General features: G+C 42.9%; 4 protein-coding genes and 1 long non-coding RNA gene across 4 annotated transcripts in view; 1 reads left to right on the top strand and 4 right to left on the bottom strand.

Annotated features, from left to right (window-relative positions):
• The window catches only part of LOC121718816 (NACHT, LRR and PYD domains-containing protein 3-like), a 95,767-nt gene extending 70,538 nt beyond the window's left edge, over positions 1-25,229 (top strand). Inside the window, exons 10-11 of the mRNA XM_042104092.1 lie at positions 22,364-22,540; positions 24,387-25,229. Coding sequence (XP_041960026.1) covers positions 22,364-22,540; positions 24,387-24,516 — 307 coding nt within the window. The 3' untranslated portion in view covers positions 24,517-25,229. The remainder of the gene's footprint in view (positions 1-22,363; positions 22,541-24,386) is intronic.
• Positions 1-25,476, bottom strand: part of LOC121718854 (zinc finger protein 665-like) — a 1,212,449-nt gene that overhangs the window by 675,142 nt on the left and 511,831 nt on the right.
• The window catches only part of LOC121718796 (NACHT, LRR and PYD domains-containing protein 3-like), an 800,724-nt gene that overhangs the window by 315,838 nt on the left and 459,410 nt on the right, over positions 1-25,476 (bottom strand). The window lies entirely within an intron of this gene.
• The window catches only part of LOC121718792 (protein NLRC5-like), a 787,595-nt gene that overhangs the window by 401,306 nt on the left and 360,813 nt on the right, over positions 1-25,476 (bottom strand). The window lies entirely within an intron of this gene.
• LOC121719062 lies at positions 13,876-25,299 on the bottom strand. The gene is made up of 3 exons (XR_006034122.1): positions 25,117-25,299; positions 15,794-15,800; positions 13,876-13,921 (listed from the first exon to the last, which is right to left on the bottom strand). It is a non-coding gene; the product is annotated as an uncharacterized LOC121719062 (long non-coding RNA).

Here is a 25,476-nt window from a genome sequence, read left to right as displayed (position 1 = left end):
TGTCCATGAAAACTGACCGGTCCATGGGGGAACCACTCCACTTTAAAGCAGGAGTTACTCCTGCTGATCAGAGGTGAGTACCAGTCTGACATTTCCAGAAGTTTAATTGTGTATCAAAGGTGATTTCCTCTGCATGCTAGTTGATGTAGTGAACGTTGCAGCACCACCATGTTGCCACAACGTGGCAGCGTAAGACACACTTGTGATTACTCTGTTCATGTGTGCATTGTACATATACTGTAAAGGAGAACCCTGTGTGTGTGTGTGTGTGTGTGTGATACAGTCCCATTCAGCAGAGGAGTTCATCTTCTCCTGTGCCGAGCTGCATGTCCATGAAAACTGACCGGTCCATAGGGGAACCACTCCACTTTAAAGCAGGAGTTACTCCTGCTGATCAGAGGTGAGTACCAGTCTGACATTTAAATTTAATTGTGTATCAAAGGTGCTAATTAGATAGCCATGTCTTGAGAGACACCTCTTTCTCAGAGTGGATGCTTTCTGTTGGGAATGGAGTAGTGTGTCTGCCCTGGACCGTCCTGACAGTCAGGAGGTACAAAACCAATACCCTCAGCAACTCAATAAATGGAATCTCACTGCATGGCCTTGCAGGCAAATAGTGGTTACACTATTTTACCAGCGTAACGTTACATCCGAATGGTGTGCCGGTATGTGAAAATTCCACACCAGTGCAAAAATCCTGCCCAGTGCACCAGGAAGACAGGTATACTGCCCAGCACTAGATTTCTCCTGTCTTTTACTCCTCCTCGTTGCCTGATCTAAACGTGAGCTTGCAGCATGTGGTGTACCTGACGGCCTCTGATCTGGTGGCGACAGTACATGTGCTCATATAACCAGATACATAATCAGCATATTACTCTATGATCACAAGAGTCCTTTTGTATGGCATGCTGCCTTGAAGATATCCCAGTCTGTGTGGGAGAATCTGATTAGCATGATGCTGCCAATATCTGGGGATAAGAGTTTATGACAATAATTTGTTTCCTCACAGGAGTGGTCTGAATGAGTTTTTGAATGTAAGCTGGATACAAGAACAGTGAGATGTGATTTTTAGACCCAAAACTGGGTGCATTGTACAGCTCTGTAGGCATCCTGGATGTTACTGTGTACAATCCAGAGTATTACGATCTCTGGTGGAACGGCTGGTAGTAGTTTGGTAGCACTGTTCGTAAATTGATGATTGAAGTCTCCAGTGATTATGAAGGGTGTGTAGTTGGATGAAGGCTGATGATGGCGTAAGCTGAGTTGCTGTGTAGGATGTTAACAGCGACTAAAAACCCAGCACTGAATTCCCCAGATAAATAGAAGGGTCAGCATTTCAACAGTAACAGTTCCATATCTGGTGAACAATGCTTATACAGTGTACAGCCTGTCACATCATCGCACCATGTGTTGTTCAGATAAATACACAGACCTCCTTCCTTTAACTTTAGTGCAGTGGTGGACGGAGTGAGTTTGTAACTGCACAACTGAGTTCGGCACACTGGCTGACCAGTAACCAATTCGTCTGCTGCAGATCAACCTTGTTGCTGGAAGTTAGCCTACGGGGACTATTTTCAGGTGCTGCGTGATATCGTTGTGCTGCTGCGCCCATGGTGTTCCTAGATTACTACGCCGGAAGGAGAGTATAGTTCCATGTCATCAGCCTAGAAAATGGCAATGCTCACTTTCCGTTGGTCTTATTACACTTTCTAACTTGAGAGGAGACAAGTTTTAAAAAGGAAAATTACCGGAAATCTTAGTCACTTTTAAACGTGATGCTAGCAGGCGAGATGCTAATGGTCTAATCTGATTCAATGATCTATGCTAGGCTGGAGCAAAAAGTTGTATCACCAGATTCAGAGAATAGCTGGATGGACTGGAGAAAGGTAAAAATCAATTGTTTAACTCAAGGGGAGGTGGAAAATGAGTGTAATTCCCCAAATGGTAGTTCTTTATTAATACTGGGTGTATTTTGGGGTATAACATCCACCCAGTGGATTATATTCATCCGGTGGCGATTGTTCTCAGACGTCATGCTCAGGGTGGGAAGCTTAAAGGTGCAGTCAGTGATTTTAAGTAATTTCAAGCCCATCTAGCATTTTTTGTCACATTTAGCTATCATCTCCTCACGACCGCTAGCTGCCCATTCTGTGAGTACATTGTTAAAAAAATGTGGTCTCTGTAGGCAGTCCAGGCTTTGAAAACGACAAACAAACAAAGTGGGGCAGCCTGCCCCCAAACAAAAATGAAATACTGTATATAGCATATTGCTAAGGATATACACTGCAGCTAGAATGTAGGGAAGCACCAAAGGCCACAAATTTCCTAAGTACCATTAAGATCCTTACGCCTGGACATGGTATGTGTGAATTTGTTTACAAACTGCCAAAGATAATTTCCGAAGAACCATGTCAACTGACAAGGTAATATGTGATGAGATCTGAGAAAACCCATCACATGGTGAAATCAAAAATCCTTGATTACTGTTCCATTTCAACCCTCTCTGGTGAAATGTGACCATTTTAAGATTCTGGTACTATCCTAACAACATCTTGGATACTGTCCCCTAGCAACACCCTTGATACCATCCTAGCAATATCTTGGATACCCTAGGATGTTGCTAGGATGGTATCAGAATCTTAAAGGAGCGATTTGTAGGATTGTTACCGAACGTTCTGTAGGCCAAAATCAAAACACTGGTGAACGTTCTCAAGACTACCAGACACGAGCCACTTGGGTTGCCAGATGTAACGTTAATTAAGACTTAGCTAATGTTAGTTGACCTGCAGCTGCTTTAACGTTTCTCCAACCATGACCCAGCTACACATTACGGAAACAATGAAAACAAAAAATACCTTTCTAACCAACGTAACATATTTAGCTGAAGTTAGCGATGCAGATGAAGTTTAGCCTAGGCTACCTGTCGTGGAGAAATATGGCCAGCTCTGCGTCAGACTTGATATTCTTCGTTTGATGAAGATGTTGCCATCTCAGGAAGCTCCTCCGATGTCCACTCAATGTCCACTTAATTTGTTTCTTGTTTTAATTTTGGAAATTTGCCTGCCTCTCGTGGGGGGGGGGGACTGTGTGGAGAGGGTCACAGACTTCTGCTTCTTGGGAGTCAACATCATGGAGGACCTGACCTGGGGCATCAACACCACTGGGCTAGTGAAGAAGGCCCAGCAGAGACTTTACTTCCTGAGAGTTCTCAGGAAGGACAACATCCCTCAAAAGCTGCTGGTGTCATTCTATCGCTGCTCAATTGAGAGTATTTTGACATATTGCCTCTGTGTTTGGTTCACAAGCTGCACTGTGGCACAGAGGGAGAGGCTCCAGGGGGTCATTAAGGCAGCACAGAAAATCATCGGCTGCCCTCTTCCCTCTCTGGATGAACAGCACCGTTCCCACTGCCTCAAAAAGGCCAATTCCATCCTGAAAGACTCATCACACCCCGGTCACAAACTGTTTGAACTACTGCCATCAGGCAGGAGATACAGATCCATAAACAGGACAAATAGGCTAAGAAACAGTTTCTACCCAACAGCCATCTCACTGAACGGTGCTACCATAGCATAGCTTTATGTTTTACATTTTATGAATGTGGATGTGTATGGGTGGGATATGTGTGGGGTGTAAAGTTTTTATGCACTTTTTTATGTCCTTTTATGTCCATAGTGACTTTTTCACTTATTTATTGCTACTTTTGCACTTGCAAGGAATGCACTTAATTTCGTTGTACCTGTGACAATGACAAATAAAGATATTCTATTCTATTCTATTCTATTCTATATTCTATTCTACAACTGACAGCAAGTTGACAGTTGGTCTTTGCTAATTTGGCAACACAAATAGGACGACACGCCAGCCCATTATTAATACGCTATTCTAGAATTAATCATTCAAAACATTATTCCAAGAGATTCCGCCCCGTAACTCATTTTTTTCATGGGTTTTACGGGGTTTTACGGGTTATAGTAATGTTGTCAAATAAGCCATTACTTCAATTGATCGTGTTTCCTTACTCTCTGACAACATATGGTGATCATTTTTGGAATGGTTACAATTTATTTTCCATTATTTCCTACATACTGATACTTTAAATTGTTGAAATTTCACCATCATTTCACTGGGGTTTTCCCAGATCCTATCACATATTCGGGATTTCATACAAATAGTAGACTATTTCACAATTGTCGCAAAGCAATTTGAGGAGAGCATATTGCAAGGCTGGTTTTCTGTAGACAGCTAGGCTAAAGGTTGCAGGGAAGCTCACACTTTTAATGTGGAGATGTCAGTGAAGAGTGTGAGGAGTTAATGTGGGGATGGGGGTTGTGTGTGTGTGTGTGTGTGTGTGTGTGTGAGTGTGTTAGAGTTTTACATGGTGTGTTATATGATGTATGTTCATTTTTAACCGTAGTTCAAAGAAGAAGAAGCAGAAGAGGTCACACTCTCCTACACCTAGTGTGTCCATGAAGAGCGATAAATCCATTGATCAGCCAATCACCTTTAAAGAGGAAGATTCTTCTACTGGACAGTAAGATAATGTTTCTGGGGCCGTATTCACAAAGCCTTTTATCTTACCACTAGGAGTACTCCTAAATCGCACTAAAAGATTTTAGCTAGGAGTTTTCTCTTAAAAGTTATTCACAAAGCCTTTCAGACCTACTCTTAGTAAGGAAAAATGACAACGATGACGTCATTACTCATGCACGAGCTTGACTGAAGTGACCACCTTGATTGGCTGATGATTGTAACGCGGGAATGATTCCAAACACCTCCATTACGATGATGAGTGATGGGTGACAGGTCTGAGAATGCGTGCGCTACACAAGTAGTGCGAAGGATGGAAGATGATGATGAATAACTGAATAAAAAGGCCTAGCCTAAATGAATAAAGAGTAAGGCAAAACAAATAGCCTAGTAGACTAATGAAACATAGGCCTACGGATTGATGCAGTAGGCTAGGCTATCTTTGCAACATTATTAAATTAATCTGTCACCATATGCCTACGTTTGCAAAGAGGAGAACATTTTAATTTGATTCACAATGAAATGTTACATTTAATTTACATGTTGACAATGAGTAGTTTTAGTTGTTGTTGGTGGCGTTATAGCATCCCTTTTATGCCTACAATGCAAAATTGTTCCCTCGCGATTGGAAGCTCCTGTTGCCGCATACCCATTTCAAAACATCGCAACTTGAAATGCCACAAAAAGCTGTTTGTGAATAGGTCTTAGTGAGTTAGGAGTCCTCTCGACTTCTTTTAAGCTGTCCCAGACTTAGGTGCTACTTTTAGGTCTAAAATGCTTCGTGAATTACTTTTAGTGAAAATAATTAGGAGTCCTAAAGTTAGGAGTGACACGCCCATTATTTTTAGGAGTTTCTCCTAAATTCGCCACTTAGGAGCTACTTTTAGCCTTAAAATTCTTTGTGAATATGGCCCCTGATCTTTAAGATGTTTGTTTGTGTGTGTGTGTGTGTGTGGGTACAGAATTGTGTGTGCACATAACTGATAAACAGAAAACTCCCATCCTATGTTTTCACCGTCAGTTAAATGAGACCCCAATTCTGATTTTTTGCTCATACAGTACGTGCCACAGTTCTAGCCACGTTGACACCAGACCGCATAACTCCATTCAGATTGAGAGTGGGTCTGAAAAGGTTTATTGACTTACGACTTCCATCAGGGGTGTAACTAGCAGTTAAATGAAACTTAACTTGGTGCATTAAACTCTTACCAATTCATTTTTAGAAGTGTAGCAATCTTGTAAACGAAGGTTTTAAATGCAGTTGTTTACTCAATTCCAAAGAAATATACATCCATGTGTTTTAGGGACATTGGAAAGGGGCTTCAATGGCCTGTTGGCTAGACCGACCTGCAGAGCAAATCCCAAATTTGCCGAAAGTTGGTATTTGTATTCCCAGGCTATCACTTATATGCATGTAGGATATTTCATATCATTTGCAAGTTGTCTATATCATTATGATTGAAACATGGGGACATTAACTACTGATATCACAACATACTATCAACAAAAATTAAAACTCATTAAAATTCATAGCAGGACGTGATGACAGGAGAAGTTCCACAATGTGTACAGAAGACCTTCTGCCAATTACTGAAGCGATGAATGACTGCAATTTATACCACTTTCTTTCCGTTGGATAACACTTACAGTGACCTTATAGTTATTAGGCTCACTGAAACCTTATCTATGATTAGACTAGTGCTTGAATGTTCATCTAGCCTATAGCTAGTTTGTTGGATTTAAAGGAGAATTCCGGTGTGATATTGACCTAAAGTGTGTTGAAACATGATACCGAGTGTGAACGTATGTCTTCTAGCCCATCTTGGCTTGTCCCCTGCACTCAAATCTGGCGCTAGTTAGCCGATGCTACCAACAGCTTTTTCAATGGTGGTGCTTCGGCATCGGCCTAGCCATGCAAATAAATCACTGTTTTACACCATTTACGAGGCTCAATGTATCTCCACACTTCATTGGTAGACTTCCAAGGGCCCTGACATTTAAAACGGGACATTGAAAAAGCACTGGTAGTTTACTTACAAGACGATTTATACAGACAGTATCTTCACGAAGTTTAGCGTTTGCAGCCATCGTGAATTCAGTCACGATAAGTTGAGCGACAAGTAAGAATGAACAGGTATGATAAGGGATCAGATTCCAAAAATAATTATGTGGAAATGCATGGATTTCAGTTTCTTCCAGTAGCAGCAACTGGAATCCATGCATTTAAATTAAATCAATGCAAGTATTAATACATGACATGTGGCAGATCTGGGTAGCCTAGACTCTGCTGGAAAAAAAAACAATATATAGCATGTGTGTATGGCACTTACCAGGACCAGGATAAATACTTCTAACTAAAGGTAGTGAAAATGCCCTTAAAACAGTCTAGGGTTCTAAGGGTTAAACTGTAAAAATAACCTGGTCCCTGTAGGCAGCCCTTATAAAAAAAACTTAAAGTTCATTGCATTGTAAGTAAACTTAAGTGCATAAGTTGAAGTATAATTCCATAGTTTACTTTATGTAGCAAGTTTACTAGTATAAATGCGGTTGTGGTATACTTGTAAATGTTCTGAGTAAAGACTGATCTCAAAGATCAGTCTCTGGCTACAAGTACATTATATATACCAGCAATATGTATAGGGAGACGCTATGTCAAGGCAGGGACTCTGAAATGGGCGAGAAAGTAAGTTTTACGTATACTTCAATAGTTCAAAATAAGTAGACCAGTACAGAACAGTACACTTCAGTACAGTACACTTCCATAATCTTCTCTTTGCTAAGGGTGTCGTTGGAGTGACATTGGTTGAAATTCCACCTATTATACTTTTGTGTTTTTGCTTTCACACAGATGTCAACAGATCCACAAATCCCACCTGCAGAAGAAGTTTCAGTTTATGATTGAAGGACTCCCACAACAGGGAGACAGTAGACTCTTCCGTGATATCTACATAAACATCTACATCACAGAGGGGGGAGGAGGTATGGTCAATGATCAACATGAGGTCAGACAGATAGTGAGAGAGTCCGGGAGGGAAGCAGCACAAGATAGATCAATCAAATTCAGTGACCTCTTTAAGCCCGTACTGGAAGATGAGCGGAAAAGGAGAGACATAATCTCTGAGCCTTTAGACAGACAACTCAAACCCATCAGAACAGTGCTGACAAAGGGAGTGGCTGGCATCGGAAAAACAGTCTCTGTGCAGAAGTTCATTCTAGACTGGACTGAAGGAACTGGTAATCAGGACATCCACTTCATATTTCCTCTTCCTTTCCGGGAGTTGAACCTGATGAAGGAGAAGAAACTCAGTCTGGTGGATCTTATTCAACACTTCTTCCCAGAAATAAAAGATCCAAGAATCTTCACCAGTTCAGCACACAGAGTCATGTTCATCTTTGATGGTCTGGATGAGTGTCGACTTCCTCTAGATTTCTACTCCTACCTGAAGTGTTGTGATGTGACAGAGCCAGCCTCAGTGGACGTGTTGCTGATAAACCTCATCATGGGACATCTGCTTCCATCTGCTCTCCTCTGGATCACCACCCGACCAGCAGCAGCCAATCAGATCCCTCCTGAGTGTGTGGACCGGGTGACAGAAATAAGGGGATTCAATGACCCACAGAAAGATGAGTACTTTAAGAAGAGAATCAGTGATGAGGACCTGGCCAAAAGAACCATCACACACCTGAAGTCTTTCAGGAGCCTCTATATCATGTGCCACATTCCAGTCTTCTGCTGGATTTCAGCCACTGTTGTAGTGAGAACATCAGAAGAATCAGAGAGTGAAGACATGCCAAGGACTCTAACTCAAATGTACACACGCTTCCTATTCATTCAGACGAGCATGAAACATGTCAAGTACACAGAGAGAAAAGAGACAGATGAAGAGGTGATTTTCAAACTGGGGAAACTGGCTTTCCAACAGCTGGACAAAGGCAATCTGATCTTTTATGAGGAAGACCTGAGAGAGTGTGGCATTGATGTCACAGAAGCATTAGTGTACTCAGGAGTGTGTACTCAGATCTTCAGAGAAGAGTCAGGGCTTAACCAGGGGAAGGTGTTCAGCTTTGTGCATCTTAGCATCCAGGAGTTTCTTGCAGCTCTGTATGTGTTCCTCTGCTTCAGCAAGAGACACATGCCCGATGAACAAGACCCCTCTCAGCTCTCTGCTCTGTTCAGAGCTGCAACCCTTCATGACCTACACAAGACCGCAGTGGAACTGGCCTTAAAAAGTTTGTATGGACACCTGGACCTTTTCCTCCGCTTCCTTCTGGGCCTCTCACTGAAGTCCAATCAGAGTCTCTTAAAGAACCTACTGCCAAACAGCAGTAGCCAATCAGATAGCTCAGAGCAAACTGTCCAGTATGTCAAACAGAAGATCCGAGATCAGAAGTACTACTTAGGGATCAATCTGTACTACTGTCTGAATGAGCTGAATCACTATGCTGTAGTGGAGGTCATTGACAGGAGATCAGGAAAACTGTATATAAACACTCTCTTACTAGGAGTTTGGCAGACTAAGAGATTTAAGTTTGAGATGTCAGAAGAGCAGCTGGCTGAGTTTGACCTGCAGGAGTACATAAAGATACCGGGGAAAGATCAGACTGAACTCCTCAGTCCAGATGATGTTCTTCAGAAGCTGGTGCCAGTGGTCACAACATCCACATCAGCTGAGTAAGTAACACACAGTGTGTGTGTGTGTGTGTATGTGTGTGTATGTTTGTGATAGTAGTGGATGGTGACTGGGATTCAATTTATGTTTCTCGCAGGCTGTGTAAAGGCCCTGCTAAAATGTAGGAAAAGACACTTGTAACTCACTGGTGATTCAGTGGCTGCCAGCAATGGTTGAAAAGTGAACTGTTTTAAAAGTTAGAGAATATGAAACAAATCTACAAACATAGGGACAGCCAACAGCTTGTGTTAGTGGTGATGCTGGCGTGCTCAACTTCAGGTGGGAGTTAGAAATAATATCCAATTAACATTAAAACCCGCACTCCCGATTTGACCACGTCCATTAACAGAAACGCGTTTCAGCCTAAGCCGTCACACTGATATGAGTGTGGATTTTCATGTTAATTTGATAGCCAACCTCATGCAAGCTCAATGGAAATAGTGCTAGACTTACTGTGTGTTAGTTAATTAGGTTGGGTTGTCTTGCAAGGCATAGTGTAGTAGTTGAGTGGTTATGTAGCCGTCAGTTGTGTGAGAGGCCTTAATGTTAACGTCAGCAAGGGGACATACTGTGTGGGTGCATATACGAATCTATGAACATATTGTAACGTCGGCGCACAAGACATTGTTAGCGTTCTCCCACGCAGGGCATGCTGGGATACAGGGGTGAACATTTGGGGTTTATGTCTGTATTTCTCCTTAGTTTTGAGTGTAATGTTAGCGTCTTTATTGTGACATGTTTCCCTTTTAGTTCTCCCTCGTGTCTGATCCTTTTTGTGTGGGGGGCTGCGTCCTCCCCTGTATGTGTAGTGTGTGTGTACTTGACCTGCTCCGTGTGTATTGTGTTCTGTGTCTGTGTCCCTGCTCTCGTTCTCAGCTAATAAACCTTTTGATTGGACAACTGTGTGTGTCGCTATCAAATCGTTACAATATGAAAACGCCATATCCACCATTTTAATGAATTTTCATAAATAATTTTATTAAAAAAAATTCTCATAATCATTTCAGTAGGATTGTAATGGGTTATTTTATTCTATTTATCTTTACTCCATCAAAACAACTTCAATTTGACCTGAAATAACTTTTTAATGTTTTTCAAAATGTAGATATAGTGTTTTGGAACCAAACACTTCATATTCAGATTCAGATAGAGCTTCTCCCAGGCTGTCTTCTCCCAAGTGTGGATGTAGCAGGGCTGCATACCGTACACCTCGCGGAAAAATAAATTAATAACGAAGATTGTGGTTCTGATGTAGAGAAACACTTTCTACAAGCACAGGGACTAGGGTGACCAGATGAGAATGGGTGAAATTTTGGTAAGGGACCAGGGGTGGAGGTAAAATATAAATATCTAAAAACCGAAATAAAACATCAAAGACACATACCTGATAGATCACAGGGACTAAAAAACATTACATCACAACATGAGAAGATGGAGGATAAAAGTTTGTCATAATTTCCTCCATAAAGCACAGTCTGTGGAAACCAAACCATGTGGTTGTATTCGTTCAAGGAAAATGTCATACAACTATACTGATGAGCTAGATAAAATGCCAAATGTTAGAATCTGAATAGAATAGAGTGAGCACCCCTGCAAACTACCAGCCAAATATTCGGTGTCATTTTTGAATTCACATCTGTTGCCCATGTATTTTGTTTTCACCGAGTTGTCCCAAACTGAAATTGGCCCCATTAATTGCAATACAGGCAAAGGTGAGTTTGAAGTTATCTGTCCTGTGGGTAGGAACCCTGTATCCTCCTCCTGAAGGTAGAAGCATAAACTCCCTGTACAGGAGGCGATATTTTTCCCCCCAGGATGGTAGGGGAAGGTGCCGCCTTTTTCGCCTCTGATTGGCAAGAAAGGCTCTCGCCCGATTGGTTATTTGATATGGCCATGAAACATCATCTCACGTGTTCATGGCCGGCTGTCAGTCTGTTTTGATAGTCTTTACAGGAGTAAAAAAGTCAATTCAACAATACTAAGAAAAGCGTGTGAAAGTGCGAGCCATCAGATAACCAATCGGGCGAGAGCCCTTCTAGCCAATCAGAGGCGAAAAAGGCGGTACCTTCCCCTACCATCCTGGGGGAAAAAACATTGCGTACAGAGGATGGTCAGTGCAGGACATGGTAAGAGAACTGCACTTGATTAATCCCAATGACTTTGCTGGTGACTTTTACAAGCCAACTCATCTTATCCACCAGATCCAGATTTTTTAGAGCAGAGGTTCCCACTGCATTTTCAATTCTGAAAATCTTCTGCGCCGCCCCCGCCCCCCCCCAAACATTTATTTATTCATAATTAGCCGGAGTACTCACTGAGGGTACTCTTCACTGGTTCACTGTGATATTTTGATTTGCTTGAGACGTTAACAACTATTTTTTTATTTTTTCTACCTGACAACCAGCCGTGGCCCACTGGTTGGGCAGCCATGGCCCACTGGTTAGCACTCTGGACTTGTAACCGGAGGGTTGCCTGTTCGAGCCCCGACCAGTGGGCCGCGGCTGAAGTGCCCTTGAGCAAGGCACCTAACCCCTCACTGCTCCCCGAGCGCCGCCGTTGAAGCAGGCAGCTCACTGCGCCGGGATTAGTGTGTGCTTCACCTCACTGTGTGTTCACTGTGTGCTGTTTGTGTTTCACTAATTCACCGATTGGGTTAAATGCAGAGACCAAATTTCCCTCACGGGATCAAAAAAGTATATATACTTATATACTTTACTTATACCACTGCTCTGTCAATGATAACCCCATTAAATATGTTCTGGATCAACATCAAATGAATGTTACTTTAATGAATAGGCTTAATATCTCTATGTTTTGAATTTGAACTATGTAATCATTAACTTTTAAAGTATGTCAACCTCAAATACAAAATTGAAAATGAATAAATGAATGTATGGCTACCTCTCGCGGCCCATCTGCAAGACTTCGACAGCCCACACTTTGGGAAACACTGGCTTAGTGTTCTTTTGTCTTCATGGTCGAATTGTAGCTGATTAACTCTCTCTCTCTCTCTCTCTCTCTGTGAGTGTGTTGGAGAGAGAGAGTAGAGACTGTGTGTGTGGGGCAATGTGTGTGTGTGTGAGTAGAAAATTGGTGATTTAATATTCAGATGTTTAACGCTGTTTCAGGCTGATTGACTGTAAGCTGACAGAGAAGAGCTGTCCCCATCTGGTCTTCGCCCTGACCGCACAGTCCTCAAGTCTCGGACGGCTGGATCTGAGTCACAATGAGCTGCTGGACTCAGGAGTAGATATTTTATGTTCTGCACTTTCTCATCAAAACTGCAAACTGGAGGAACTAAAGTAAGCATCATAACATGTAGTGAGTTTGTGGGGGATAGTTGCAACATGATGATTAGGCTATGCGTTCCATTTAAATGGTCAGGCTGTCAGTCGAGGCAAAAGCCAAATATTCAACAACAGTTGCAGACTCTTGAAATGCCTGCTCGAACCACAATACCCGAGGGATGTGCACCTCTATCGGTAAGTTTAATTTGCATAGGCTTCATTTCGTCTGCCTGCAAATGTAGCCTAGGTTTAACAAGCTGCAAATTCACACTGGGTGCAGCAAAATTCCCAGCTATCCACAAGTTTCTTACGTCGCATGTCAACACCCATGAAATGCCATTTTCATAAAGATAGCTGCAGTCAATTTCATTTTTTTTGGCTGAAGTAGCTAGCTTAGCATGGTCCATTTAAATGAATGGGGACTGGATTTAGTCACTCTCTCCAGTTATATATAACACGTTGGGTGTACCCCAGGGATCAGTCCTTGGCCCTATTCTGTTTTCCATCAATATTTGGCGATACATATAGGAAGAAATAGGAATAGGAATTGGAGATACAAATAGGAAGAAACCTCGAGCAGATCCATGACTCAAGGGCCAGACCCACCTGCCTAGGGTCAGTTACAGGGCAGTAAGGTCTGTATACATGATAAATGAATAGGTTAGTTAGGTGTAGAGAATAGAACATGGTGTTTAAAGCCATCTGAGGTATATGTTACAAAGAGGTAAGGTGGTTACATAACCAGTATGATGGTACATGAATCCTATGTAGTGTCAGAAAGTTCAAATAGTCCAGTTTAGGGAATGTATTGTCCATAGGGATTAGGAATTGTCATAGGGCAAGTAGTGGGTCACTAGGCTGCGTGGTCCAGAAATCCGGGCAAGGGGACAGCACTTTGGAATGGCAGTGTTGACTTTTTTAAATATAGATAAAAAGCATGTCTTTTTTATATTTTGGTCTGGACTCAAATCCGCCATAATACCCATGTAGACCAAGGTGTAAAATAGTTGGAAATGTTTTTTTTTTATTTCCAATATTTTTTTCTTGCATTATTTTATTGTTTGATATGTTATTATTATTATTATTATTATTATTATTATTATTATTATTACTGTTATTATTATTTAATTTTATTTTACTTGTTGGTTGTATGGTCTGTCTTATTTCTATTTTTTATTTTGTTTGTACAATGTATTGAGACCCATGTTGCATGGTGATACTGCACCATAAACAATAAATTGATTGATTGATTGATTCAGGTGTTTAACTCTATTTCAGGCTGATACAATGTAATCTGACAGATAAGAGCTGTTCCTATCTGGCCTCAGCTCTTAGCTCACACCCCTCAAGTCTCAGGCTGCTGGACCTGAGGGCCAATGACCTGCTGGACTTTTATGTTCCGCTCTTTGCCATCAAAACTGCAAACTGGAGAAACTAGTGTAAGTATCATTTCATGTAGCATCAAATTTTTAGCTGTGTGTGTGAGAGAAAGAGAGTATAGTAGACTCTAAAGTGTGTGTGTGTGTGTGTGTGTGTGTGTGTTTTGGGGTGTGGTGGGGTCATCCTAGCAAGCATCCTAGGTCGTCTCCTAGCAACATCCTGTATACCATCCCTGCAAAAGCCCTACAAAATAAATGTTGCTAGTGTAGCAGGGTAAGCAGGTTCTTCTCTCTGCTATCTGTCTCTCACTGATTGCCATGATTGACAGCCCCGCCCAGTCATTAGCCTTTCACTGATATAATGGCAGGCAGGCGTTTCTCTTGATAGGGCTCCTGCCTTTTCCTCTTCCAGGGACCAGATCATGGTGTTGTCGGTGAAATGCACTAGTTTGGTAGCCTAGAAATCTAGACGCGCCCCTAGCCCCAGGGCTAGTCTAGCAACTCTCCGTTGGCTTGTGAGCTCCAGAAATCGAAACTTAATCAGGCCAATGAAATTGTGTATAGAGTCGTTAGGTGGGCTTAACATAATGATTGATGGCAGAGTTGCAACGGTTTGGCTTGAATTCCCTGCTACTTGAAAACAATTAAGATGGATGTTGCTGCTGGCGAACAGTGTGACACGAGTTAAGCTTTTATTAAGTTGGCAAACGTTTGAACTAGCCAACTAGCTCCGCTGGTGGGAAACGCATGGGACTCACAGCGCTGCCGCTGTCCTATTGCGTGCAGAGGGAATTTGAAAGACAACTGATTATCCCGCCCCTCGGACTGAGCACTGCGAACGGTGAGTGCCCAGACCCTACATTTTAATGTGGGTCTGGCTCGTCAGGCTACTAGTTTGACTGGTTAGCTTTTTGATGAGCTGCTATACAAGCAAGTGGCGCCAGCTCATCGCTGTTCTGCATAACCAGAAACTGTGAGTTTCGGTCGGTGTAAGCGAGCGGACTTTCAGTTGACAGTAATTAACACCCTTTTGAACAATCTAAGCTGTGCGAACGTCAGAGGGCGGTCTACGCTGATGCATTATTAGTGAGACAGGAGGACCGCTGCATGCACGAGGAGGCGGGACGGGCCTGCTGATCTCCAACAAATGGAAATTCACCCCGCTACTGCCTTCAAACAAATATGTCTCATTCGAATTCCATGCCATCACAGTGATCGCCCCAGCAAAACTCTACGTGCTGGTCATCTATCGCCCTCCAGGCCAACTAGGCGACTTTATTGACGAACTTGACACTCTGCTATCCTCCATCCCTGAGCATGACTGTCCGCTTCTTGTTCTCGGTGATATGAACATCCACTTAGATGCCCCAGGCTCAGCGGACTTTTTGGCCCTGGTCCACTCCTTTGACCTCGAACTGGTTCAAAGCCCACCGACTCACAAAGCTGGCAAAGAGCTTGACTTGATCTTCACTCGGAACTGCAGCACAGACACCCTCATGGTGACGCCTCTCCATCTTTCTGACCACTTCTTCATCCAGTTCAACGTCAGCCTGACAGAACAGCCTCCGGCTCCTCAGCCGATGGTCACGTTCCGCCGCAACATCCGGAACCTGTCTCCAACGCACTTCTCCTCTGTGGTTGCCTCCGGTCTACCTCCACTCAACACCTTCTCCTCTCTGGAGGTTAATGAAACCACTGACTCTCTCTGCTCCACACTGACCTCGTGTCTAGACGAGCTGTGCCCTCTTACCACAAGGCCAGCTCGATCCAAACATTCTCATCCATGGCTAAATGATACCCTCCGATTGCAGCGCACCAAACTCCGAGCCGCGGAGAGGAAATGGCACAAATCCAAACTAGCTGACGACCTCAAAAACTACCAGACACTCCTGACCTCCTTCTCAGCCAGCATCACTGCTGCTAAGACCTTCAACCTTCAAATCGCTACTCAACCCTCAGCTGCCTCCTCCTCCATCCAGCCTTACTGCAGATACCCTCGCCTCATTTTTTACAAACAAAGTGGCGGCAATCAGCAGTCAATTCTCTACATGCCCACTCAACGCATCTGACTCCGATACCGCACTCCTACAACCTCTAGGGACTGCTGGAACATCTTTTTCAGCATTCACGCCTCTCTCCGAGAGTGAAGCGTCCAGACTCCTGACATGCAGCCGTCCTACCACATGCTCGCTGGACCCTATACCTACGAGCCTACTTCAGTCCATCAGCCCGACCATCACTCCAGCTATCACACATGTGATCAATGCCTCGCTAACCTCCGGCACATTTCCAACAGCGTTCAAAATGGCCCGGGTAACACCGTTACTTAAGAAAGCTTCTCTCAACCCTGCTCAAGTCGAGAACTACCGCCCTGTCTCACTACTGCCTTTCCTATCCAAAGGCATTGAACGAGCAGTCTCCAAACAGGTCTCTGACTTCCTTTCACAGAACAACCTTCTGGATCCAAATCAGTCTGGGTTCAAAAGCGGCCACTCTACCGAAACGGCTCTGCTGTCTGTAACAGAAGCCTTAAAAGAAGCCAGGGCGACCGCTCAGTCATCAGTACTCATTCTGCTTGACTTATCGGCTGCCTTTGACACGGTTAATCACCGCATCCTTCTCTCTATACTCGCTGACATGGGAATCTCCGGTTCTGCTCTCTCCTGGTTTGAATCCTACCTCACAGGACGCTCGTTTAACGTATCATGGCTTGGTCAGCTATCTGCACCTCACCATCTCACCACAGGGGTCCCCCAGGGCTCAGTGCTGGGCCCCCTCCTCTTTGCTATCTACACCACCTCCTTGGGACAGATTATCCGTTCGCACGGCTTCTCACCTCCTTGGGACAGATTATCCGTTCGCACGGATCTCGGATTGCCTCTCAGACATAGCTACATGGATGAAGGCACACCACCTCCAGCTGAACCTCTCAAAGACTGAACTGCTGGTCATCCCAGCTAAACCTACCATACACCACGACATCAACATCAAATTTGACTCCCTGTCTGTTTCACCGACCAGGACTGCAAGAAATCTAGGAGTTGTTCTCGACAACCAACTAAACTTCTCAGATCATGTTGCCTCAGTCGCCCGGTCATGCCGTTTCGCACTCTACAACATACGGAAAATCAGGACTTACTTGACTCAAGATGCTACCCAACTTCTGGTTCAGGCAATAGTCATCTCACGACTCGACTACTGCAATGCCCTCCTGACAGGTCTCCCAGCCTGCGCAGTGAAACCACTTCAGATGATCCAGAACGCAGCGGCGCGCCTGGTCTACAACCAACCCAAAAGGGCACATGTTACCCCGCTGCTCATCCAGCTACACTGGCTACCTATGGCGGCCCGCATCAAATTCAAGTCTCTAACGCTTGCCTACAAAGTAGTCTCCGGTTCTGCTCCCACCTACTTGAATGCCCTCATACAGACTTACACTACCTCCAGACCGCTGCGCTCCTCTGACGAACGACGTCTAGCTCTACCACCGGTACGCTCAAGCCAATCCAAACTTTTCTCATCTGTTGTTCCTCGTTGGTGGAACACACTGCCAGTTCCTACAAGGGCAGGGACATCCTTTTCCACTTTCAAAAAACTCCTGAAGACCCAGCTCTTTAGAGAACATCTACTCTCATAGCAACACTTACAACAAGTCTTACTGATCCTAGCACTCACCAGCCGTTTTAAACTGACAAGTAACTGTTAAAAACAGCACTCACCGACGCACTTATTCTTACTGTACTCTAATGTTTTTTTTAAACTGTCCTAAAATTGTGAGAATTGTTCTAACACTTACTGTTTACCATGTTGTTAGTCGCTTTGGTTAAAAAAGCGTCAGCCAAATGTAATGTAATGTAATGTAATGTAATGTAATAACCAGTGTGTGTCTGAAGTGTGAGTTGTGTGGAAGTGCCATAGCTTGTTTGCAGTGCAGTGCAAATTGTGTGTGTGCATGATATCTCTCTCTCTCTCTCTCTCTCTCTCTCTCTCTCTCTCTGCTTTTCCACCAGTGACCAAGCCCCTGTCCTGTCTATTATGTCATGTCAAATCATGTAGCTCTATTTTTATAATAAATATATGTTTTCTAAAATCACGTCTCTGCCCTGCATGTGCCGAACCTGTTGCCAATTGGTAAGGTTTGTGTGAATTGGTGACCATTATTTCCTAGTGGTGACAAATACCCTAGGTGGCGTAGTCAGCTACTAAAGTTAGCCCTCCAATCTGCCACACTAAGATGGTATCAGAATCATAACTTGGTGAAATTTCACAATGTGATGGGTTATCCCAGGTCCCATCACATATGGCAAAGTCCAGATCAATGAAAACAAGGTCTGAAAACATGTGAAGCATTTTATTTTCCCTTAAAAGGGCTACGCATATCAGTCCCCAAGATGCAATCGCAATGAGAAGGCCCCTGGGATTGAACGTTTTTCTTTTGAATGTATTTTTGGTGTACCACCTAGTCTTATTTATCGTTCTCATCCAAGTGATGGCAGCCTTTATGTAGACATGGGTTTCTTTCTATCATGACAATCTGGCCATAGTTAAATTGTGATGCTTGTTATCTTGGCTCATGAAAACAGAGTTTGGCTTGCTTATTTTTATAGTGTAACACACAAGGAAAACAGTACAATGGTTGCTCATGTCCAGAAAATCCCTCCGCTTTGTGCCTGTAATTGAGAGGGAGTGTGTGGGGGATTGTGTATGATGAGTCGTGTGTGTGTGTGTGAGTAGAGGATTGGTGATTTAAAGGAGCATTTCACCGCTGGAAAGATGAATGTGTATTTAATTTGGGTCATTTATGCAGCAGAAATGTGGAGTCATAATTGAAGTCAGTGCCTTCTTGACCGAGAAAAAGGCAAAAATGTGTTTTTGGCTCATGTCGGTGAAAACCAACAACTCCCATAACCCCCTGCCTTTTAGCGCTCTTCGCTGCTCTACCAAGCCACTCCCCCAGGAAGCCTAACCGAACTACAAGCACAGAGTGCACAAATTTTGGCATTAATAAGGATTCTGAAATTAAAACTATCATTGTTTTATAAGTTACACTCAATCTTATGGCCATATATTGAAGGTCCTGTTCTTCATATGGAAATTTTCAAAAATCGCTATTTTGCAAACGTTACCAGCACATCATTAGGCTACTTGTTTGCACAAAAATCACACATATTACACATTTCCATGCGATGTGTCCCGCAAATTGACATAAACATCCGACATTTAACTAATGTGCTGTTTGTGTGTGTGTGTGTGTGTGTGTGTGTGAGCCACCTGCAAGGTAGGCCTATGAACACTCATGCAGGGGCACAAATGAAACCGTTTTTAATTAAACGTAATTTACAGACATCGTACAACACTGACAGCTAATATTTTGTCACTAGCAACCTAAATCTGCCCTCTGTCAAATACAGTCGCATTTTCAACTCTGAACGAAACTGTTCAGGAGTTACAAAGCAGAAGTCGAATGTGGGTTGAAACAAATGAAACAGGCAGGGGTGACATGGTAGCCTACAACACAGCTGATATTTTGTCACTAGTGTGGTAGGTTAGCGCTCTACTGAGACATGTCGACTACGCCATCTGAGGCCCTGCCCCTCAGAATATTCAATGAATTGGACTATTATTTGTTACCTGAAGCCCAACCAGGCAACACGGGTTCGTGGTCACAGGAAAACCAGAGGCGTGTTTCCAAAAATAAACTGTCTTTATTTACATTCATTAAAAACATACAGGGAGTGGGTTCTCTCCAGACAGCCACCTTTGCCACTAAGGCACTGACACAAATGGCCTACAAGGCCTGTCAAACCAAATACTCAGATGCACCACAGCAGGAAAAGTGAAGGGATGCCACCACCTTGATAGCCCGCCACCCCAGTTGGCCTGCAGCTCCTGTCCAGCAAGAGAGAGAAAGATCAAAGGAGCCACTAATCCTAATAGGCCTACACACAATACACAATATATGCACTCACAAATACTAGTAGGGAGACAACTTATCTTATACAGCAAGGCCTAATGCTACTAGCTTGCCATGCGTACTCCTAATGTCCATTCACAAGTGGAAACACACATTCAGTTCAAAACCAGTTTCCATTGACACTTAACACATAGGGTGCTCAAGGTCACGTTGTCAGACATAACGCTGGACGAGAGCGTCCGGTGTACAGTTCTTCTCCCGTGTGGAATGCAAACATAGTAAACAAAAATAACAAACATGTAAGATCGACCAACACAACTTGGGTGCAGACAAAACAGCTGTGTTCGGACCAAAGTAGCCTTGTTGGTGCCGCTCATTGTGTTACCGCCAAGCTCTGCTACACAAAAAAGATACAATTAAAACCCACGCAAGCTACATATTATTTTGAAGACAGTTAAAATTACATACCGATCAGATAAGGTGGGTTATGAGGCCCACGTTCTGCGACCGACAGCAGTCCTAAAACCCCAAAGTTTGTGTTAACTATACTAGCCTACATCATACTGGGAAAGTTACTACGCACACAATGCCACAATAACCTATATAGTCCAGTCATTTTAGGAGAAAGGGTTGAACAAATTGCAACACAAGCAAACTTAGGGTACTTTAGGGTGATATACTGTATGTTTCAGTGATCTCTAAAATCAGATTACGTAAACACCAAAACCACTTTCCTAGGCTGAAAAATGCCTAACTATGTGTTTACAGATTACACATTGTGGAACACTTACATGCAAAAACCCACTTGGCTCTATTTAAAGATTCAACAATCATTTCCATTGATTCAAAGGGCCACAATGTAAAAATAGACACCAATTTTGCAACAAACCAGTCTGAAATAAGCCAAAGAAATTCACTCTTTGAAAATAAAAGAATGTTCCTCAACAATGCAAGATTCTAAAATTCCATGTTAAGTTAGATGGGGTCAGATATTCTTTAGAATGTGTATTCTACAACATTCTAATTACAGTTTTGTCAGTATTTGCTGAATAATAATGCATAAAACAACCCTCATTTTAACATATTTCCACCAACTGGATTTTCATGGTCTTTTACTATGGTGTAAAGATCACCAATTGAAATATAAAAATGTGAAAATAAATTCTGTTGCAATTAGTTTTGGGTCAGACCTTTGCCTGGACTATTAGCTCTGTTGTGGTATTTATACAAATTAACTATACGTAATTACATTATGCCCTGTTTGCCCATGTTAACAAACAATTTCAAAAAACTTATAATACATTTTTTGTTTGTCTTGATGCAAGTAATCAACTCAGTAATTTTCATGGTGATATGTGAAGGTTAATTTTTCCCCCTATTCACGTAAGAAAAAAACTGTATAGGCGCATGAATAGGGTATATTTGGGTCTTTTTCTAAACTTTCCCCTATCGGGATTCTTCGGGGCTTTTTTCCCCTTACGCAGGACATATTGAGGATTCAAAATCAGTTAAGTTTGCTTGTGTTGCAATTTGTTCAACCTTGACCCCTATTTTGGCTTAAAATGACTGGACTAATAAGGAAGGTCACTGGATGCATGCACAGCGGGCAGGAGGCCAATACCGCACAAGGGATCCTGCGGTGAAGGCATGAAACAAATGAAACAGGCACGGAGGACAAAAGAAACATAAAGTTTAAGCTATAGGCTACACTTCCCACAACTTCAATTATTGACAACATGGTAGCCTGATAGATTGCTGCGTATCTTGATGAATGTCTGAACTCTCATTGAAGTGCATCTCGCAGTTATGGAAATATGCACTCATTACTTTGTTATTTACATTGCTAGAACAATACATTTCCAATTACAATACGTTTCCAATTATATAATGTTTCTAGTACAAAATGTTATTCTGTTTTTACCTGGGTAAGGCCACTGCACATCCAAATACATAGTACTGCCATTTCCTCAGCCGATTTCGTGAGGACCACCAGTCTGCCCCAGCTCAAGCCAGTCCAGGCTTTCTACTAACTGACAGGCAGGTCTTGCTTCCTCCTAGTTCCTCAATCATCCTCAACTGTTCAGCACCAGGTAGTCACAGGCATCGGATTCGCACACCAGATCTTCAGAATCTCCATTTGCCATATTAGTTACAAAATTACCATCCGCCATCGTTGTTACTTATCAGCTTTCTCCACAAAGCGAGAGCCTAGCCTGTTTAAAAAAAGAGGGCGGTCATATCTTTTTGTTTCTACAAAAGTGAAGTCCCACCCACTGATCTATATATAATAGGTGTGTAGCGTGAGTGGGTCCCACCCCCTTGGAAAATGAAGAAGGAGTGTTTGTAGTCTCACCTCCTTGACAAAGATATGGGACTTCCTGCTTTCAATGATGCAAAATGACGATTTTTACATTATTGAAAGCAGGAACTGCAACACTGAAATCCATATTTCTCCCGTTTCAGGGGAAAATAAGGGAATGATGCATGACCATTCAAAAACATGACTGGGTTTCTAATGATACAAAGCTTAATGCAAATGGGTGAAGTCTCCCTTTAATGTTTAGATGTTTAACTTTGTTTCAGGTTATGGAATTGTGAGCTGACAGATATGAGCTGTTCCTATCTGGCCTCTGCTTTGTCCACACACTCCTCAAATCTCAGAGTGCTGATCCTGGAGGGCAATAAGGAGATTAGTAAATCAGCTGTAGAGCAGTTCTCTGCTCTAGTGGAGGACCCACACTGTAAACTGGAGAGACTAGAGTGAGTACATATCTAAACATGTCATTCTAAAGAACATTATTTTCTGTCTTATGTCTATTTCTTCTGTATGTTTCTACTTTAACTCATCCATCATATATCACAATAAACAGCAAACCGCACGAATACAAGGATGCATTTTTATAAGCCACTTGTGAATGTGTCTCTTAAATCATCAAACCAGACATTTTTCAAAATAATTCAACAAGTGTATTTAGATAGATAGATAGATAGATAGATAGATAGATACCCTAACCCTAATCCTAACCCTAACCCTAATCCTAATTTATGACAACAAATGTCATTTAATAACAGAAGCGTTATGTCATAAACGTTTATGACTTGTTTATGACACGTTCATGACAGTGTCATGTCACTTTTATGACAATACTGTCAAGTAAAGTGTAACCAAAAAATCTTTGCACGGAGGTGAAAACGCTGTAGTGCATATGCAAGTAGATGTCGCCATGGCGGTGCAGATACTTAATGATTCACTATTTTATAGAATTTAGAATTCTCTATTTTCTACAGTCTATGCATTTTCCGAAGCAGTCGCATGAGTAAAGCATTCTTGAGCATAATTCAGTTTTTAACTGTAAAACTAATAAAGTTAATTTTTATGGTTTGTGAAGGGTGCAGTCCAGTCCTTTATTTGATGAACAGAGGTTCCTTTACTTTCTTTGGTTATAGTCCGCGATTCACATTAGTTGTTCGCCATCACCACAAGTGCATACTAAATGCTAGTAGGCCTACCCAAGTTCTAGGCCATTCTGTCGCTACATGTAATATTGCTATAATGGCAATTACCTTCATTAGGCCTACTAACAGTCAATACTTTTTGCCTGCATCAAATCGCATTTAGTGCATCTAATGTAGGCTTAACATGATTTCTAAGCGACTTGTAGGCTCATATCTGACTTCACTAGACTATGAATGCATTTAGTTATGTTGTAAGACATGTGAAAGAAATAAATGACACTGGCACATATTAATCTAAACTTAAACTGCACTTCCCTAATAACTTCTGACTAGTTATCTTGCAACAGTCACTGACTAGCTAGAAAGCATCGGGAAAACCCTGTTCACCAAGTTATTAGCGCTGCGCAGCACCAGTTTGTAATGTAATGTAGATAGGTAATGTCAACTGGTATTGCGAGGCAATACTACAGTATAATGAGTGTCAAGTCAAGGGCAGCTGGGTTTAGAGGTTAGGGGTGGGCCTATGTTAGCCTGGCTAACGTCAGACCTCATCTCATCGAGATGGGGTCTGGGAATAACATGTTAATTTTCTCGTATTTTTGAAACATGGTTTACGAATGCCCAGAGCCGTTTATTGGGCGCTACAAATGTCTATCAAATGCGTCTGTACATAGCTCATACATGAGCTCATAACCACTTCGGTGTGTCGTCATCATCTTGCTGTCCCCCCTCCGTTCTGTGATTGGTTCCTACGTTGAGGTGAAAAGGAAGTCCATGGAATCCAGGCTGCCTATCAGCGTGAATAAAATCGCACGCAAGGCAGCATGGGAAAACCCAGGCTAGGCCTATGTCGTCACTAAAACACCATTTTTGGTAGTCACACAGCACGAGGTAAACAGGGTTTTCAAAAAATACACCTTGGCACCCGTTTGTGGAAATTATCGTTTTTGGTTACCTAAAACGCTGTGTGATCAGTGGTGTTGGACTTCCTGTTTCTGCTGCAAGGTATCAAATGTGTGAATGTGTATTATAACTGCTGGTAGTGAGGTCAGAAACCTTCTAGAGCCTTCTGTCTCTCACGCAGTATGACTCACTTGGAGACAGTTGTCGTGGACTGATTAATGATAATCTTCTCTCCTTTATCCTACAGAAGCAATTGGGGGACCATAGAGCGTTCAAGCATACAGACACCCACCTCTGTCTTGTCTGCAGAATGCCTGGGAAGAAACATGAGCATGTCCCCAGCTTCCAGCAGCTCACGAGAAACAGCCTCTTCCTGAGGGGAGCACAAAACACACACACACACACACACACACACACACCAGCAGCACACAGGAAACAGCCCAACACACACACACACACACACACACACACACACACACTCACACACTAGCAGTACACAGGAAACAGCCTCTTTCTGAGAGGAGCTCAGCACACTTTTCTGCAGAATGTCTGGGAAGAAACATGTCCCCAGCTTCCAGCACAACTCGCTAACATAAGCTTTAAGCGCATCAAAATGGATAAATGAAGTGCATGCAGGGTAGGAGGCTACTAGGTTCTTAGCAGAGCCTTCTCTTTGACAAGTGCTTGTATTTAGGCCTATACTATAATATAGAGATTATGTAGCCTAGACTCGGACTACCAGTGAGTTAGAGAGAGCGAGTTAGTACAGTCTTATTCACTTGCAGTGCTCCGGCACTTAGTTCAATACACATATTTAAGGGTGCCAGGGTACTGCCAGGATTGCGTGTGATTGTAGTGGGCCGTTCGGGCCAAAAATGCCCGGGCCGATTTTTTGTCCCAGTCCAGCCCTAGTGTGTGTGTGTGTGTGTGAGAGAGTAGAGGATATTGATATTCAGATGTTTAACTCTGTTCCAGACTGGGTGGCTGTAATCTGGTGGGGAAGAGCTGTTCCTATCTGGCCTCTGCTCTGACCTCACATTCCTCAAGTCTCGGAGTGCTGGACCTGAGTCAGAATATCCTGCTTAGTGAATCAGCTGTAGAGCAGCTCTCTGCTCTGGTGAAGGACCCACACTATAAACTAGAGGAACTACAGTGAGACCAAATCTAAACATGTCACTCGGGTCTTTAGAACATGAGCCCAACGTACCGCTCGGGTCTTTAGAACATGAGCCCAACGTACCGCTCGGGTCTTTAGAACATGAGCCCAACGTACCGCTCTCTATTCTGTCTGCTTGCTCTCTATTCTGTCTGCTCTCTATTCTGTCTGCTCTCTATTC

Source organism: Alosa sapidissima, chromosome 9 (assembly GCF_018492685.1).
Source record: "Alosa sapidissima isolate fAloSap1 chromosome 9, fAloSap1.pri, whole genome shotgun sequence".
NCBI classification, from domain to species: Eukaryota; Metazoa; Chordata; class Actinopteri; order Clupeiformes; family Clupeidae; genus Alosa; species Alosa sapidissima.
Note: the sequence above shows the minus strand (reverse complement) of the source record. Positions and strands in the feature narration are given on the sequence as shown.